Consider the following 20,357-nt stretch of genomic DNA (forward strand, 5'->3'; position numbering starts at 1 on the left):
CGCTTGACAACCAATGTTGATGTGTTTACATCCCCGAAACTTAGTGGTTCAGCAAAAGATTCCAATAGAATAAGTACCAGGCTTACAAAGAATAAGTCCTACGGTTGATTTGTGCAACTAAAGTTGGTGCTCCAGCATGGCTGCAGTCAAATGACTGAAACAAGAAAAAGAATAAAAGAGTATATATATATATATATATATATATATATATATATTTAAAATCTCTATTCCAGGGTATGCTCTCAGCAGAGGCAGAAGTTATCAAAGAGCCACAAGTTCTAATATCTCTGTGGACCCATGAATGTGCCCGTGTTTTAGCAGACCGATTTACTGAGATTCAAGATAAAACATGGTTTGAAGGCATTTTCCAACAGGTAAGTCAATTAACATATATTCCACATTCCTTTTATTCTTTCTTCCTTTCATCTCTCTTTCATGTCATCATCATCGTCGTCGTCGTCATTTAACATCTGCTTTCCATGCTGGCATGGATTGGATGGTTTGACTGAGGGCTGGCGAGCCAGAAGGCTGCACCAGGCTACAATCTAATCTGGCAGAGTTTCTACAGCTGGATGCCTTTCCTAATGCCAACCACTCTGCGAGTGTAGTGGGTGCTTCTTACATGCCACCGGCAAAAGGGCTACTCAGGTGATACTGGCATTGACCATGCTCAAATGGTGCTTTTTATGTGCCACCAGTACGGGAGCCAGCCAGGCGACACTGGCAACAATCATGTTTGAATGGTGTTTTTTACTACATATATATATATACAGGATGCATAAGATGAGGACAAATTTATGTTTATATAAAAAAACATACATAATAACAGATAATAACTTTATCTATCAAAAAATGCTATGAGGATAAAAATAAACTTTCTTTTCTATAATGTTATTCAATAATGCCAGCTTCAGCTTCAACAACTGCTTCTATATGAAATCTAAATCATCTACATGCTCAAATCAAGTGGTCCTGGTTCATTTTGGACATTACTTTGACTATGGCAGCTTTCAGAGAATCTTTGGTGATATGGGTGGTTTCATTGACCTCTCTCTCAACAATGCTCCACATGTAACAGTCCAATGGATTGAGATCTGGGGAATTAGGAAGCCAAATGTTAGGGGCTATGTGATCATGAAAATTTTCACCCATCCATTCCTGTGTTACTAGAGTTATGTGTGATAGTGCAGAGTCTTACTGAAACACATATGGCCTTCCATTGCATATACTGTCTATCTAGGGCTTAACAATTATTTCCAGGACTTCAATGACTTTAACTCTAAAGCCTTGTGGAAAGAAGTAAGGAGGCGTCAGATGTCCTTCATTGCTGACAACCCCAAAAACCATAACAGTTGCAGGAAATTTTGTATGCATAACACTTGGAACTTCAGAAGGGTCTGCACATAACCATTTGTCATTTCTTCTGTTGACTTTTTGATCTTGGTTGAAGTTTTTCTCGTTTGAGAAAAAACAAATCAAATCTTCTTCTGTTGGATTTTTCAGTTTGTTTAAGAACCTTTTAGATCTGATGTAGTGATTTTCTTTTGTTTTTTTTTCTGACAAATTGACCTTTCCTCATCATATAAGATTTGTATCTGATGTCTTTGTGGACAACATTTCTCACTGTTCCTTCTGACACATGGAGATCTTTTGCAATTGACCTCATGGACTTTTTGGGATTGTAATCAATGGTCTGTTGAACTTGCTGGATAAATTCAGGTGTTCTGATGATTTCAGAGCATTTAAAATGCTTTTTATACTTTGATACTGGTGATATGTTTCCGTCTTCAGTCTCTGTCTCCTTACAAACTGTGTAGATGAAAGATCTGGCAACTTTTAAAAATCGAAATATTTCTAAATCACTATGCTCAGCCTTCATAATCACAATAACAGCATGCCTCTTCATTTCTTGAGTAAGCAGAGGGTTTGCCATTATTATTTTCTGAAACAAAGATTACACAGAGTCAGTAAAAAATGCAGCAATGACCCAAAAAATGACCCTCAAATACCTTACACACCCTGTGGAATTGAACCAGTGAGTGAAAGTCAGTGAAAAGGTGTAGAAACATAAAGCAAAAAGAAAACTCAACAATCAAAGATGTGCACAATGAAGATAAATACACCAAAGGAAGAAACAGAAGAGAATTAAACATTCGGGCCGATATCTTTTATGAAAGAGAAGAAAAGCATTGAGAGATATGAGAGAAATAATATATACCCTATTGAATTGAAAATGTCTGTTTACATGGTAAATCTTTGATCTCTCTCTCTCTCTCTCTCACACACACTTTTTAAAAAGTAGATTACTTCTTGACTTATCCCTATTTGTTCATTTTGAGTCATTTCCCTTAACTCATGGTCTTTCCCTTTTGACTCATGGTCAAAAATTATTTATAATTTCTGTTTGATAAGGAAAAATATTTAGTTAAGCAAGATGTGTTTTGGCTCTTTGTGTTCTGCCAGTTGATGCCTAGCTCCATCAGTTCAAGCTGCTGACTTTTCTCTTGGATAAACATTGATGGTGTGAAAAAGGGAGACTTACATCTTTAGACAACTGTTTATTCTCAAAATCTGCTAGTCCTCAAAAGATCTTGCCCAGGTTTTGCATACACATGTATAGATTTATGGTAAATATCTTACTGTTTTTAATGACAATGAGAATGCATTAAATGTTCACAATAATTCACTACTATGCATTAAAGATGCAGATATTATGTTGCATGATGTTCACAAATAGAGACCACCTCATATTGGTGTCGACACTGGAGATTATATTGATCAATGACCAGATAAATACAGTGAGAGGCTACTCTTGTGTTGTTGATTTGAAGTAATCAGACAATAAAATTGACATTGGTAGCAATAGAAGACTGTTTGAGTTTTTATCAAGACAGACATTCATACAAAGCTGTGTGTGACTTCATACTATAAATAGATATTGTTTTCTTCAATATTGGTGTTGACATAATTTATGTCCCATGAAACTGCATTTACAAGAAGCAAGTAATGAAACACTAGAGTGGTTTTAAATGTTTTAATCACATGCAAGTCTTTACAATGTAGCTATAACAAACCAATGATTGAAAATAATGGCATTGAGCATATTTTCCAAATTGATTATTTCTAGTCTCAGTTAAATTTCCCATTTGCCAAACTTATTTAAGATTTAGACATTTACTTCCAATGCATAGTTCCTGTTCAGAATTTTAATAGATATGTTTCAAATATTGGTGCTTGGCCATTGCAATTAAGGAATCCTGCTTCATAATTGTTCACATCGAAGACAGAGTCCTTCACAACAATATCTATATGGCCAACACAATAGATATCTTGGTCATCTTTATCCACTGTCATCCTGAGCTTCTTCATAAAAAAGGATGACAATTTCATTGCCATCCAGTCCATTACCTTTGCACCTTTTGAAATTATACTAAAGAAAAATCAGTGCATACACTCAAATACAGACCTTCTTAATTTCTAGAAATTATCTCCTCTTTTCTTTGAGAATCATTCGCCATAATTAGGGTGTTCTTGGATTTGGAATGTTTGTACAGATGGTGATTATTCAGGCTTTTTTGGGTTTTTTTTTTTGTAAGTTTCAAAGTATCATGAACTTAGATTCAGGATACTATAGTTGACAGATACAAGGTTTGTTTCCGCTGTTACTTTCATGTCATATTCTTTGTTAAGTGGCTGTTATTTGTTTTCTGGATGCCATCAGTCCATCTTCTCTGTAAAGACCCATGCTTGCAGTGCGGCTTAGCCTTTCATCTTTGTTTATGTTTTATATCTCTGCATTCCTTGTTGTTAACTGGAAGCATTTTTCTGGAATGTATCATAGTTTCTCGTATGGTGTTAGGACTGTAATATATCAGCAGCAGCATAATAATTTGGTGTGTATTTTTCTATTCTGGCTTGGGTTGGATGGATCACACAGCATCTCCATTTTTATTATCTAATAGGCGCAGGAGTGGCTGTGTGGTAAGTAGCTCGCTTACTAACCACATGGTTCCGCGTTCAGTCCCACTGCGTGGCACCTTGGGCAAGTGTCTTCTACTCTAGCCTTGGGCCAACCAAAGCCTTGTGAGTGGATTTGGTAGACGGAAACTGAAAGAAGCCCGTCGTATATATATGTATATAGATATATGTATGTATGTTTGTGTTTCTATGTTTGTCCCCCCACCATCGCTTGATAACTGATGCTGGTGTGTTTACATCCCTGTAACTTAGCAGTTCGGCAAAAAGAAACCGATAGAATAAGTACTAGGTTTACACAGAATAAGTCCTGGGGTCGATTTGCTCGACTAAAGGTGGTGCTCCAGCATGGCCGCAATCAAATGACTGAAGCGAGTAAAAGAGTAAAACATGGCAATATAGAAACTGACCAACTTTGTTGTTGCATCTGTCTTAAAGTATAACCTGAAAACATGCTTTTTGTACCACCACTATTTGCAGCCAAACTAGAGATCTCTTTGCTCTATATCAGATCTTATCAAGAGTTATTGCTCTTCTGGGTGGGTAGCTTATGATGTTGCTTAATGTATCCACATCTTCCTCCTACATTTTTGGCATGATTTCTATAGCTGGTTGTTCTTTCTATCATCAACCAGCTTGTTCTGAGTTCATTTGCCATATCATCAGCACTAGTTGGATTATCTCTGATTTTGCTAAAGACTAGTCAGATTCCTATATCAGTTTTATTCAGAATTATTGACCTCCTGGGTGTGTTCTAAGTGTTTTAGGTTTGAGGTTAAGTCATTTGAAAATGTCATCACTAAAATTTGTGTTTTGTTGTAGGTTCCCAGATTCCTAGTTTCTAAACTGCAGTGATGATGAAAAGCCAGCTTTCATCAATTTTTTAAATTAGCATTTGGCAATTAACAGTTAAAAAAATAATTATCATTAATTAAGACTGAAAAAAAAAATGGGTTAGTTATAATTTTGATTATAGATCAATTAGATCAGGCCTACATGAACAAAATAATAACAAGAATTAAATTGCAGATGAGCAGAAAAGAGAAGTTTGCCAAAGACACACACACACATGCAAGAAATGTGATACACCCATAAATAAAGGCTTATTTCTTGTTCTTCTTGTTATTATTTGTTACACTGCTAGACAAAATGCCTTATGGTATATCTTCTGGTATTTTACATTCTGAGTTCAAATCCTACCTAGGTCAACTTTATCTGTCATCCTTTCAGGATTGATCAAATAAAGCACCAATCAAGTTCTACAGTCAACATAAATGACCAACTCATTTTCCTTAAGATTGCTTGCCTTATGCTAAAATTTGAAAGTAATTATTAATAAAATAGTGAGTTGGTAGAATTCTTAGCATGCCAGGTAAAATGTATTTTGTTCATCTTTACATTCCAAGTAAAAGAGTAAAAGAGAGCGGTGAGCTGGTAGAATCATTAGCATGTCAGGCAAGATGCTTTTCAGCATTTAATTTGTCTCTATGCTCCAAGTTCAAATTCTGCCAAGGTTGACTTTGCCTTTCATCCTTTCAGAGTTGATAAATTAAGTACCAGTGAACACTGGAGTCGATCTAATTGACTTGGCCCCTCCCCCAAAACTGCTGGCTTTATGCCAAAATCTGAAACCATTATTATTATTATTATTATTATTATTATTGAGTGAGAGAGCAGTGCATGCCATCAAAATGACACTGGGGTAAAATATATGAAGCCTATTATACCTATCATGACTACCCGTCTGATAAGGGTACACCAGGCACATGCATCACAACCATATGTGTGTGACATGGCGATCTCATATCAAGATAAACAGCGCATGACCTCGCAAGTGGGGCCCAGTTAGAATTTTCTTCAGGTCGAGTAGCCCATCCTGCTCAAAAGGTCCCTGAATAAGGTTTGTTTAAGGATGTTGAGCAAAACACCCATGTTTCCAAAGGTGAATTATTCAAACCCCAAAGAATTCCTCTCAACACATGGTTATGATGGTCCCTCACTACTTCTGCTCGTGATCAGAAATGCACATATCGTCAGCCACCAAGGAACATGCTCAACTGGTTAAGGTCAAACAGCTGATAAGCAAATCTGTGGTATTAAGCAGAATATTTGCTGTAGCCCATCTTTTATACCAAGACAAAACAATGTACATGATAACACTTCCAATCAATTAAGATCAGAAGCCATGTGAGCCACTGCCTGGTACTGCATTATTATTATTATTATTATTATTATTATTATTATTTTTTTTTTTTTTTTTTTATTTATTTACGGCCTCAAACATCTCATAATACCTTCGCGATTTAGTTTGCCCCCTATTATTTATCTTGTTTCTCTCCATGAAATTCAATTGAATTCAGTTGTTGTCTTAAATTCATGCTTATTCATTTTCTAAGCTTCCTAAATTCATGCTACGTTATTCTAATCACCCAGAATTCATTGCTCTTTTAAAAATTACGATTTATGCATTGTTGTCTCTCAAATATTTAAAATCTACAATTAAGAGCCCTATCTACTCGCTGGCGGTAACCCGCCCTCCCACCCCCTCCACCGGAAGTTCATTCCTCTGTCATCCCTCTGTCATCCCACCCCCTCCACCGGAAGTTCATTCCTCTGTCATCCCTCTGTCATCCCACCCCCTCCACCGGAAGTTCATTCCTCTGTCATCCTACCCCCTCCACCGGAAGTTCATTCCTCTGTCATCCCACCCCCTCCACCGGAAGTTCATTCCTCTGTCATCCCACCCCCTCCACCGGAAGTTCATTCCTCTGTCATCCCACCCCCTCCACCGGAAGTTCATTCCTCTGTCATCCCTCTGTCATCCCACCCCCTCCACCGGAAGTTCATTCCTCTGTCATCCCACCCCCTCCACCGGAAGTTCATTCCTCTGTCATCCCACCCCCTCTACCGGAAGTTCATTCCTCTGTCATCCCGCCCCCTCCACCGGAAGTTCATTCCTCTGTCATCCCGCCCCCTCCACCGGAAGTTCATTCCTCTGTCATCCTGTCAACCTCGGCTGTCTCCCGGAACCCATCTAGTGGCCTTGGCCATCCTCTCCCCTACCTTTGGGTAGCGCATTAAGGTTGAGAAATGTTTGCAGGTTGTAGGTACTGTTTTGCTTATGAATTCTTCCAATTGCAAGTTTTCTTTTCAGGTACACGACACTGCTTTTCCCCTTCCCAGGCTACAGGCCCACACCCCCAACACCCATACTGTTAGGATTGGCACTCTCAACGTCGGCACGCTGAAAGGTAGATCTGGTGAAATTGTTGAGATGCGTAGATATGTGCTGCATCCAGGAAGTAAGATGGAGAGGAGGTTCTGCAAGGTTCCTCACAGGCAAAGAACACAGGTACAAGATTTTCTGGGCAGGGAACACTGACGGGGTCGGGGGCGTAGGAATACTTCTAGCGGAGAAATGGGTGGATAAGGTAATCGAGGTCGTTAGAGTAAGTGACAGAGTACTTAAGATCAGACTAGTGCTTCATCATAGATTAGCTACTGTCATCTCAGCCTATGCACCTCAACCTGGGCTACCAGATGGTCTGAAAGACCAATTCTATGACACCCTCTTGCAAACTACCTCGTCGACGAGTGACAAGGACCTTCTCTTTGTGGCTGGAGACTTCAACGGTCATGTCGGATGTCGTGCTGGGGGCTTCCATGGCATACATGGAGGCTATGGCTTCGGTTCCCGCAACGAGGAGGGAACCAGACTGCTGGAGTTCTGTGATGCAACCAATCTTATGGTCTGCAATACCAACTTCAGGAAACCTGCCAGTCACCTAGTCACCTACCGCTCCGGCAGACACTCTAGCCAAATCGACTACATCCTCGCCAGAAATAGGGAAAGAGGGCGGCTTATAAATGCCAAAACCTACCCTGGCGAAGAATGTACCCCACAACATAGATTAGTAGTTAGCGACTTTGGGATCAAGGCAAAATGGGTGCCCAGAATTAGACAGGCTTGGAGAAGAAGGGTGTGGAAGCTTAAAGACCCTGCAAACGGACAGAGACTTAGAGACAAGTTACTTGAAGCATTTAACGAAATAGAAGGGGATATAGCATCATACAACGTGGAAGACAATTGGAGATTTCTGAGGGACAACCTGTTGAAAGCCACCGACCAGATTTGTGGGTGGTGTAAGGTCCCCTCCCAACCCAGAGTAACGTGGTGGTGGAACAAGGAGGTAGACAGGGCTATTAGACAAAAGAAACAGGCTTGGAAGGACTGGAAGAACGGTGGTAGCAGGGAATTGTACCAATGTGCCAGAAGGGAGGCTAGGCGACAGGTTTATTTAGCCAGAGGGGAAGCAGATAAGGAAAGATTTGCCAATGTTCTGCGCCGTGAGGACCAAAGACTCGAGGTATTTTGTGTTGCAAGACAGTGTAGGAGAGAGAATAGTGATGTTGTAGGAGAGAAATGTGTTCGCATGGATGATGGTACGCTTGCATTAAATGAGGATGCAAAGAAAGAGGTCTGGAGATGCCACTACGATAGATTGCTTAATAAAGAGAATGAATGGGAGAAAGAGAGCCTGCCTTATGTCGACCCAATAGAGGGACCAGCTATCCGAGTTGATAGCACCAGGGTAGATAAAGCAATTAAGAGTATGAAGACCGGGAAAGCCCCCGGCCCATCAGGAATCACTGCAGAGATGCTCAAAATATCTGGCAGTGTTGGCTATAGCCTAGTCACCCGTATTACGAACCAGGTGATACACGAAGGAGTCATACCCTATGACTGGTGTAGCAGCATCATAGTCAACTGCTACAAAGGTAAAGGGGACGCTTTAGATACAAATAATTACAGAGGCATCAAGCTGTTAGATCAGGTTATGAAAGTTACAGAGAGGGTCATAGCCCAACTAATTAGGGAGCGAATCAATTTAGATGAGATGCAGTTTGGGTTCGTGCCAGGTAAAAGCACTACTGATGCCTTATTTCTAGTGAGACAGTTGCAGGAGAAATACCTAGCTAAGGATAAACCTCTGTACCTGGCTTTCGTTGACATGGAGAAAGCCTTTGACAGGGTCCCCCGATCCCTTATCTGGTGGTCAATGAGGAAACTTGGGATAGAAGAATGGTTAGTGAGAGCTGTGCGAGCCATGTACAGAGATGCTGCCAGTAAGGTGAGGGTTGGAAATGAGTACAGCAATGAATTCCGGGTAGAGGTAGGGGTCCACCAAGGTTCCGTCCTCAGCCCCCTATTATTTACCATAGTCCTCCAGGCAATCACAGAGGAGTTCAAGACAGGCTGCCCCTGGGAGCTCCTCTATGCTGATGACCTTGCCCTAATTGCGGAGTCACTATCAGAACTAGAGGAGAAGTTTCAGGTGTGGAAGCAAGGTCTAGAATTGAAGGGCCTTAGAGTCAACCTAGCTAAAACCAAAATCCTAATAAGTAGGAAGGTAGATAAAACACAAACCCCTTCAGGTAGATGGCCCTGCTCAGTATGTAGAAAAGGAGTAGGTAGTAACTCTATAAGATGTACCCGGTGCAAGCTATGGACACATAAGAGGTGCAGCAACATCAAAGGCAGGTTAACTAGCAAGTTAGTTTTTGTTTGTGGCAGATGTTCAGGTGCAATAAAGACTGCAAACAAACAGGAAACAACTTCTATCTCATTCCAGGGTGAAAAACTAGAGGTAGTCGATAGCTTCCGCTATCTGGGCGACCAAGTTAGTAGTGGGGGTGGGTGCGCTGAAAGTGTAGCTGCTAGAATAAGAATAGCCTGGGCAAAGTTTAGAGAGCTCTTACCCCTGCTGGCGACAAAGGGACTCTCACTCAGAGTAAAAGGCAGACTGTATGACGCATGCGTACGAACAACCATGCTACATGGCAGTGAAACATGGGCTGTAACTGCTGAGGACATACGTAAGCTCGCAAGGAATGAAGCCAGTATGCTCCGTTGGATGTGTAATGTCAATGTGAATACCCGTCAGAGTGTAAGTATCTTGAGAGAAAAGCTGAACATTAGAAGCATCAGTTGTGGCGTGCAAGAGAGACGATTGCGCTGGTATGGACATGTGGTGAGAATGGAGGAGGATAGCTGCGTGAAAAAGTGCCACACCCTAACAGTTGAGGGAACCCGTGGAAGAGGTAGGCCCAGGAAGACCTGGGCTGAGGTGGTGAGGCAAGACCTTCGTACATTGGGCCTTACCGAGGCGATGACTACGGACCGAGACCTTTGGAAATGGGCTGTGCGTGAGAAGACCCGGCAAGCCAAGTAAGATCGTTGCCAGTGCCCCTGGACTGGTTCTTGTGCGGTAGGCACATGAGATGCACCATTTTGAGCGTGGCCGTTGCCAGTACCGCCTGACTGGCTCCTGTAGGATTTTCGAGCGAGATCGTTGCCAGTGCCCCTGGACTGGCTTGTGCGGGTGGCACATAAAAGACACCATTTCGAGCGTGGCCGTTTTCGTGCGGGTGACACGTAAAAGCACCCACTACACTCTCTGAGTGGTTGGCGTTAGGAAGGGCATCCAGCTGTAGAAACTCTGCCAAATCAGACTGGAGCCTGGTGTTGCCATCCGGTTTCACCAGTCCTCAGTCAAATCGTCCAACCCATGCTAGCATGGAAAGCGGACGTTAAACGATGATGATGATGATGAGTGAGAGAGCAGTGCATGCCATCAAAGTGACACTGGGGTAAAATATATGAAGCCCAGTATACCCATCTTAACTATCTGTCTGATAAGGGTACACCAGGCACATGCATCACAACCATATGTGTGCAACATGGTGATTTCATATCAAGATAAACAACACATGACCTTGCAGGTTGTGTAGCCCATCTCACTCAAAAGGTCCCTGAATAAGGGTTGTTTAAGGATATTGAATGAAACACCCATGCTTCCAGAGGTGAATTATTCAAGCTCTAGAGAATTCTCCTCAACGCATAGCTATGATACTTCTCCACTACCTTTGTTCATGATTAGAGATACACATATTGCCACCCACTAAGGGACGTGCTCAACTGGTTAAGGTCAAGCAACTGACAAGCAAAATTTTTGATATTGAGCAGAATTATTATTATTATTAATGAATAATGATAAAATATACTTGACACAAAAATAGTATTGAATTGCTTCAGGGAATTTCCAATATATCTTGACAACCCTCAGCCCTGCTATAACAACTACAACCCAGAACACAAAAGTTAGCAAACTTTACGTAGGCCAAGAACTTGTATAAGTCATGGAAAAACCATTTCCAAAACATTATGTTCCTCCTCCACACATACACACACACACACACACACACACACGCACACACTCACGCACGCACACACACACACACACACACACACACATACACACCTCCTGGAAACCAATAAGAATGAAACTATGATACTTTATTTAGTACAAAATAGTGCATAGCAGTATTTAAACTGCTGAACAAAGGGGAAAATATAGTGTATTGTAGATTGCTCTCAATAAACACATTTTAATCTTTGATGTATTTCTAGAAAAAAAGCACCAAAAAAAAAAGAAACCAACAATTATTTCACAGAATATACATTGAAAGTTTTCTAAATTGAGTTTCATTTTAGTTGATCTTTTCAAAAAAGTTTTCATCAAATAGAGACTTAACCTAGCGTTTTGAAAACTGCTTCTTTTACGTATTTACTTATTCTCCTAACTACCATATTTTATTGTGATATTTCAAAAATTACGGGCAGCCATTTTTTTTATTGTTGTATTTTTTCTTTCATAGACTTAGAAATGCAGTTGCAAAAAATAAATTTTGTTTATTCTAAACATTGCAAATTTCTGAGCAGTCATTAAGCTCTAGTTATTTAGACATATCAGCTACTCTGATCTTCTCTTGTATAATATGAGTAGCTTTGTAGATACCCTGCAACAAAAAACCTGTTCTGTTCTGGTCCCCCTTCTCCCACACTTTAACCCTCTCATCCCATAGCATAAAGCTACCTCCCTCTCTACTTTAGTCTCATTCAGTTGAAGGCAACCTTGAATCTTGCAAGCTTCATGCTGACTTCGTAAGTGCTGGTGCCATGCACAAAAGAGCACCCAATACATGACATAAAGTGATTAGTCTTAGGAATAGAATCCAACTATTGACAACATGCCAAAGCAGGCATTGGAGCATGATGCAGTCTTCAGATCAAGCGGATCCTGTTAAACTGTTCAACCTACACAAGCATCAAACATGGAGATTGAATGATGATTGTGGTCACATACACACACGCACACACACACATAGACACACACAATCACTGTTTAATATTTACTTGCCATGCAAGCAGGTTTTCATTGATGCAGATTTTCTACAAGCAAATGCACTTCTTGTTGCTAGCCCTTGCCTGTCTCCAAACAAGTTAATATTTCCCTATGGCTGGACATTTTTTCATGGAAGATTGGATCACACACACACACACACACACACACACACACTAAAATCAAATAGTGAGAATGTGTGCTCAGCATTGCATTGATGGATAAATATTCTTTATTTGTGGGCTAACAAGGCTACCAGTGGCTGTATGGTAAGAAGCTTGCTTCCTATCCACATGGCTTCAGGTTCACTCCCACTGCATGGCACTTTGGGCAGGTGTCTTCTACTATAGCCTCAGGCTGACCAAAGCCTCATGAATGGATTTGGTAGACGGAAACTGAAAGAAGCCTGTGGTATATACTCTGTGTGTGTGTGCACACGCAAGTGTGTGTGTGTCTGTCTTTGTCCCCCTACCACCATCGCTTGACAACAGATGTAGTGGTTCGGCAAAAGAGACCGATACAATAAGAACTAGGCTTACAAAGACAAAGAATAATAACTGGAGTCAGATTGTTCGACTAAAGGTGGTGCTCCAGCATGGCCACAGTCAAAATGACTGAAATAAGGAAAAGAAAAAAGAAAAGAAAGAAAAGAAGTCTACCACATGAGAACATTGGCACTCATTTCCATCTTGGCAGGCTTGATAATTGCAATGAGATTTCTCTTTATATGAAGCCATTGGTAGCCTTGTTAACCCACAAATAAAGTGTGTGTATGTGTGTGTATTAGTAATCAATACCCTATGCTAAATGCAAGTAATTGGCACACAAGAGATGCAGTAGGATTTCTACTAGATTGATTGGGAACTTTAACTTCAGATGTGATAAATAAATTATAGGTAAGCAAAAGGTCCAACTGTGGAATGAAGTCTATGAAATATACAGATTATTTGTTGAAGATGCAGAGTAGTTTCTGCCACTTAAGTTACTTTCACTACAACTACTGGAAAGTAATTGTGGTGAAAGGATAGAGGAGCACTCCATCGGTTACAATGATGAGGGTCTCAGCTGATATGATCAACAGAACAGCTTGCTCGTGAAATTAACGTGCAAGTAGCTGAGCACTCCACGAACACATTTATCCTTAACATAGTTTTCTGGGAGATTCAGCATGACACAGAGTGTGACAAGGCTGGCCCTTTGAAATACAGGTACTACTCATTTTAGCCAGCTGAGTAGGCTGGAGCAATGTGAAATAAAGTGTCTTGCTCAAGGACACAACACATCGCCAGGAATTGAACTCATGGCCTTATGATCGTGAGCCGAATGCCCTAACCACTAAGCCATGTGCCTGCATTTGTGTGAATTCTGGTGAAAGGGTAATAGCTGAATAAGAAAGGTTCATGTGAATTTGAGAGAGTTGTTAGCTATGCTGATAAGCAAGGTTTACAGTATGAAGCATGTGTAAAAAGTGTGAGCCCAGTAGTGAGATATGAATATTGAATTTGTAGGAGAAGTGGACATACACCATCCTGTGCATTCCAATTCCGTACATTAAATTTCTTAAGGAAGAAAACGGAACACAGACTCTAAACTAAACAGAACAACAAATATTTTCTTACAGCAGAAATCCGCTCACACGAGGAGGGGATTTGGTAGCATTTCGCCCTTGGTTCAGATGAGACGTCGTCTTAAAGTCGCATGGTTGGAAGTCATTGTTCTCCTCTCTGGTTATCTTTGTGGATCCAATTTAGTGTTGACGCAGAGCTGCTATTGTGACGTTTAGCTTCCATGAAGTCCAGCCAGCAAAAGAGGTAGAGAAAACACGTGAACGCTTGGATATTGGATGACCATGCATGCGCATGAGGGACTTCCTGCACTCCTTCCAGAAGACTAGTCCCTGCGCATGCGTGGATAAACTCTCCAAAATGGCGATTGGTATTAGGCGCCACTACAAATACATGGATAAAGGTTAGAAACATTAGGTGAAATGGTTGTGAAATATTAATTTGGTTGCAAGATAAATTTCAGGTAAGGTTACAGGAATTGGTATTAGTCCTTTAACATTCAGATTTCTCTGTCAAATGTAATGCTTATTTATATCCATAGATTTGAATTAATCATGCATTATCTTGTAGCTTCAGGATTTTCATAATGTGATTGCTTATTTTTAGAAAGACATTGTAAGGTAGGTGTGAGAGGCAGGATCCGGCATAATATGTGTAGAATAATATTCCAGCTGGATTTGGTTGGTTTGAATACTAGATGGCTAAAGCTATTGAAGGCAAACAACCCTCCACATTTTTCCATTTTATATTTTTTTTCTTGCTTTATTTTCTCTTTGCTTTATTGTTCTCTTTTTCATTATCCTCTTCAATTCCCTTATGCACACATGTGCACACATATACATATATGCACACACATGCACATGTACACATACACACACATGTGTATGTGCATATGCATGTGCACATGTGCACACATGTGCACCCACACACATGCACACTCACTTTTATTAAATTTATTATGTTTTTCTCTCTCACTGTCTCTATTTTTTACATGGAAAGGTTGTAGAAGAAGAATGTGGTTTAGCATTGGCACAAGACATGGTAAAAGAACCCTATTTTGTAGACTTCCTTCAAGATGCCCCAGAAGCCACTGGTAAGTTTTGATACCTGTTATTCTATTCATGTGGAGGCGCAATGGCCCAGTGGTTAGGGCAGTGGACTCGCGGTCATAAGATTGCAGTTTCAATCCCCAGACCGGGTGTTGTGAGTGCTTATTGAGCGAAAACACCTAAAGCTCCACAATGCTCCAGCAGGGGATTGTGGCGAACCCTGCTGTACTCTTCCACCACAACTTACTCTCACTCTTACTTCCTATTTCTGTTGTGCCTGTAATTCAAAGGGTCAGCCTTGTCACACTGTGTCACACTGAATATCCCCGAGAACTACGTTAAGGGTACACGTGTCTGTAGAGTGCTCAGCCACTTGCACGTTAATTTTACGAGCAGGCTGTTCCATTGATCGGATCAACTGGAACCCTCGACGTTGTAAGCGACGGAGTGCCAACAACATTCTATTCATACTGCTGTTATTCTACTCAAGTATGTAGTTTACTAACACATCTTCAGTTTTGCCTTTTGTTCATCCCCACTTGACAAGGAGAAAACCTCTGCAGCTTTCCTTGTCAAATCTCTTTCAAATCATACACCATTACCTTAAAGAAAAGAAAATGGGGAGGACAAATTAAATGATATAATCCCTTTGTTTCTCCATCCATAGGATGACAACTTACATCATTCCTCGCAGGTTTGTAGATCCAGGAAATGTCCTGGAAGTGGCTGACAACTCCAAAAATAATAATTTTAAAAAACGGCCCAAAACATTCTGTAACATGGTGAACTGATGTGACTGGAACTCTGTGCTAATGTGTCGACAATTCTGAACCTTTGTGGTATTCTCTGCTGTCAGTTTGTCTGATTCTGCTTTTTTCAGGTACCATGACACCTGTCTTTGGTTAGGCCAGACAAAATAGATCATTAAGAGTCAAAATTTCCCATGACTTTAGATTAGTGATTCTCAACCATTTTTTGCTTATGGATCCCTCACTCCATCCCTGATTCCTATTTTACTTGAATAGACCCTTGTAGCAATTCAATGTTTAAAAAATACTATTTCATTTTTATAATTAAATTTTAGTAGGAATTATATAAAATACAGGGTATCCCCCAGAAATTTACTTCATTTGAAATGTGAATATCCGAGAAACTACATGCTCTAGGCAAATGAAATTAAATAGGCCTCATGTTGAACAATAAGAGATTTATTTATCAAAATTCGAACAAGAGATTCAGATAGATGTAGATTTTACAACTGATTTCACAAAGCTTCACAAATGTTCAATATGCACACTCTCTGTGACATGATACACATCTAGTCAGTAGCCCAGTTCCTGCCAAACATGCTGTAACATGTCTTGCATAACATTCTCCAGTACCTCAGTGATTCTCTGCTTGAGTTCCTCTAAGCTTGTAGAAAGATGTGGGACATAGACCAGTCCTTTCACATAGTCCCATAGAAAAAAATCACAAGGTGTCAAATCAGGTGAACATGGTGGCCATTTCAACAGCATATTGTCATTATCACTGATATGCCTGATCCAAACTTAATTAATTTTTACACATTAGAGTGTTAAAAACACCTGTGGAGACTTGCTTCTGTTGAAGCCTTTAGAGGCAGAAATACATATTTAGCAGTAGACAAAAATTTTCCACAGCTGCTGGATGATTTTCGTCTGCTGCTAATATATTTATGTGTTTTTTTAATGCTATACATCTATAAGGGATGCTTTCTTGAGACAAACACTGCAGTTTACAAGGCTTTCAATGCTGTATCTGCTTTAAGATGATACATCATTGATACTCAGATTAACATGTGTGTGTGTGTGTGATACACACTTATATATTCACACATACATGTGTCTGTGTATATATGATTATATGTGTGTGTGGGTGTACGTGCACATGTTTATGCATATTTAAATGTGTGTGTGTGTGTGTGAGTGTACGTACGTACATAGACATACAAATATATAGACAGACCTACAGGCAGACAGACTTATCTGAATATCAATTATATGAATTTCTGTGCACCCAAACAAGATCCTAAGATTTTGTGAATATACAACTAACTCTACTGGGTATAACCTGAACAAAAGAATAATACAAGAGTCACCATTTTGTCTTTTGTTTAAAATGATTAAAAGTTAATTCAAATAACTGAAGAACATTTGTAAACATTACATCAAAGAAGTGTTACAGACATTGGCGCAAGCATTGCATTCTTCGCTTATAATTATGCAAAGCACCACTGGTCTGTTGGTCTGATTCCAAGCAATCTCTTTAAACTGTCATTATAATGACTGACATGCTGAAGGATTTGAAAGCATAGCAAAATCAGTTATGTCTACATTCACTCAATGATTTTCTTCTGAGTAGTAATCAAGTTTGTTGTTGTTACTATGTCTGTGAAGAGAAAGCAAACATCATTGACAACTGAGCAGAAAGACTAAATTCAACAGTGCCAAGAACAAGGAGCTGCCTTGAATGAAGCAGCTCAAGAGAAAGTACACAAATATTGGCTGCTCCTTCCACTGCTTCATCATGAGTTTGATCAGCCGGTAGAGGTGTATGGACTCCCTGTCAGTGTATGAGGTACTTGGTACTCGCCAGCGAGTGAAGCGCTGGGTGCCTTAGGCATTGTGCATCGGCCATTTTGGTGATTACTCAGCAGGACTGCAATGATTCATACATGTAACATGTTGAGGGATTAGCCCTCAAGATCTATCGGGCTAGATCACAAAATGTTTATAGGTTGGGGAGTGGCTCCAACCACTTTAAAATAACGAGCAGACCTCAGTCCTAATCTAACTGTTTCCCCATGGTGGGACGGTTGGGAATCTCAGAATAACATTCATGATGTTGATAATGATGGGGCACTGTGGGACCACCCACATGAAAAAAAAAAATGGAAAGAAGTATATTGTTATGTATTGAATAGAATAGCTAAATGCCTTGTCGTTGGCGGCGGCAGTGGTGGCCGTCGCCATCATCGTCGTCTTTTATGTACAGAGTATTGTGTCCAGCAAAATTTGTTCTTAATGTTGTTCACAAAGAGATTCAGTATGACACAGAATGTGACAAAACTGGCCCTTTGAATTACAGGTACCACTCATTTTTGCCGGCTGAGGGGATTGGATCAATATCAAATAAAGTATTTTTCTCAAGGATACAATGCACCACTGGGCATTGAACTTACTACCTTATGATTGATTGTGAGCCAAATACCCTAACCACTAAGCCATGCAATTTCACCTCTTGGGTTTATACAAAACAGCATTCATCATCATTACTATCATCATCATCATCCTCCTCCTTCCATGCTGGCATGGGTTGGACAGTTTGACAATAGCTGGCCAGGCAGGAGCTTGCACCATGCTTCTGTGTCTGTTTTGGCATGGTTTTTACAGCTATGCTATAATAGACACAGAAGCATGGTGCAGGCTCCTGCCTGGCCTGCTCCTGTCAAACTGTCCAACTCATGCCAACGTTTCTTCCTTTAAAAGGATAGAATATGATCTAAGGGAAATTGGGCTGTTCTTTTTAGCAAATGGTGTGACTGTATACAGGCTTGCTTGTTGGCTCAATATTTGTCTGGTTTGTTAGCTTAGCAGGCAGATATTTTAAAACAAATTTCCCTAGTGTTTGGTGCACATGTGTGAATGAAAATTAAATTCTTTTATGAGTTATGAGAAAAGGGTAATCTCTTTATCATATATATATATAACTCAGCATGAAATATATAATAGAATCAAGTGCAAATGTTCTGTAAATCATTCTGCAGTTCAAAAAGATAAATGTTTTAATATATTTTTGTTTTATTTGAATTCAAAAATTGAAGGGAAAACATTAAGTTTGTATGGAATGTTCAGTTCTTACTGATAGCTCTAATTGGATCAAACCACTGGAAATACCATTGTGAAAGGAAGCAATCTTTTTGTCTCATCTCCCAGGTGAAGAGGAAGCAGATGTTGAAATGGAAGCACCAAAAGTCTATGAGCCAATCAGCAGTTATGAACAGTTGGCTGCGAGACTTAATACCTTCATGGATCAATACAACGAAGCTATTCGTGGTTCAGTGATGGATTTGGTTTTCTTCAAGGTACACAACTTCTTTTTGTATCATTAATATCTGCCATTATGTTAATATTTCCAGAAAGATAAGCAAATTAACTTCATTTCAAACATTTCTAACAATTTTGTCAGAAATTCATGTTATATAATTATTTCCTTGTTAAATATGAATGTGCATTGTGTAGTCTCTTGTGCAAAGTAATCAAATAGATAAGGTATTTTGCTGCAAATACTTTGGCAACCCACTGTATTCTAGATGTCTCATTTGCTATTTTAAAGATAGTAAACCACTTTGTGGAAGCTATCTGCAATAAGCTGGTATCCATCCAGAAAAGATTTATCATCCACCCAGCATTACAGAATCTAGTATTATGTACTAATACTATAGCTTCATGTAATTCTTAGGATGATATTTATTATATGGTATATATCTGTGTGTGTGTGTGTGCATTGCTAATGAGCATGTATGTATATATGTGTGTGTATGTGTGTGTGTGTGCATGTGCGTACACATGCATATGTGTGTGTATGAGCAGGGATACAGTGCAAAGTCAATAAGGTTAGTAACTTATCTAATGAATTGTGAATTCCACATTCAATTACAGAGAATTTCTTCAATGTCCTTGGGGGTATATCATAAAATTTTACATGCCCTACAGCTAAACTAGAGTAAAAATATTGCTTCTGTATTCTGTTTTTCTAGATCACACTAAGATGCTAAAAAGTAAGCATCTACATTTTAAGCAAATTAGAACTCACAATAATCTATTTCCACCTTGTCTGAATCTTTATAGCAACCTACCCAGCCAAGTTCTACAGAAGCACTTGTAATCTCCTAATCAGACAGACAGTGGTTAGGAAATTAAGATGCAAGACCAGAAAATCAAGAGCTCAATCTTTATAGCAGTATTGAGCATGAAAGTCTTTGCTTACACATTTCATCTTAGCTGTGAAATAAGATTCACTCTTTACTTAAATTATGAAATATACAATCATTCATCAACAGGTGCTTGCGTAGTATACTTAAAATCAGATGGCCCGAACACATAAGCAATATGGAGTTATGGCAAAGAATGAATCAAGTTTTGATTAGGGAGCAAATATTTAAGAAAAAGTGGAAGTGGATTGGTAGCACAATTAGAAAGGACACACCAAATGTAGCGAAAAGTGCTTTACAGTGGAATCCAGATGGATATAGAAAGAGGGGTAGTCCTAAGAACTCGTGGCGTAGATCAACACAAAAGGAACTAGAGAAAGGGGAACATTCATGGTAGAGTATAAGTACAGAAGTGAAAAATTATGCGACATGGAATTCAATTATAAGTGGCTTATACTCCACGTTGGAGGGTTAAAGGCAAGAAATAAAAAAAGAAAAAGTTTACAGGAAAATGTATCTATTATTTTATAACTACATAAGGCAATGAGCTGTCATATTCATTAGCATGATG

The 20,357-nt window shown here is 39.6% G+C and overlaps 1 protein-coding gene across 1 annotated transcript in view; it reads left to right on the forward strand.

Annotated features, from left to right (window-relative positions):
* The window catches only part of LOC106877714 (dynein axonemal heavy chain 5), a 435,668-nt gene that overhangs the window by 242,064 nt on the left and 173,247 nt on the right, over positions 1-20,357 (forward strand). The window contains exons 55-58 of the mRNA XM_089358248.1: positions 234-374; positions 14,783-14,876; positions 18,789-18,937; positions 19,189-19,303. Of these exons, the coding sequence (XP_089214374.1) occupies positions 234-374; positions 14,783-14,876; positions 18,789-18,937; positions 19,189-19,303 (499 nt within the window). The remainder of the gene's footprint in view (positions 1-233; positions 375-14,782; positions 14,877-18,788; positions 18,938-19,188; positions 19,304-20,357) is intronic.

The sequence above is a fragment of the Octopus bimaculoides genome, chromosome 10 (genome assembly GCF_046866305.1).
Source record: "Octopus bimaculoides isolate indiv1 chromosome 10, ASM4686630v1, whole genome shotgun sequence".
NCBI lineage: Eukaryota > Metazoa > Mollusca > Cephalopoda > Octopoda > Octopodidae > Octopus > Octopus bimaculoides.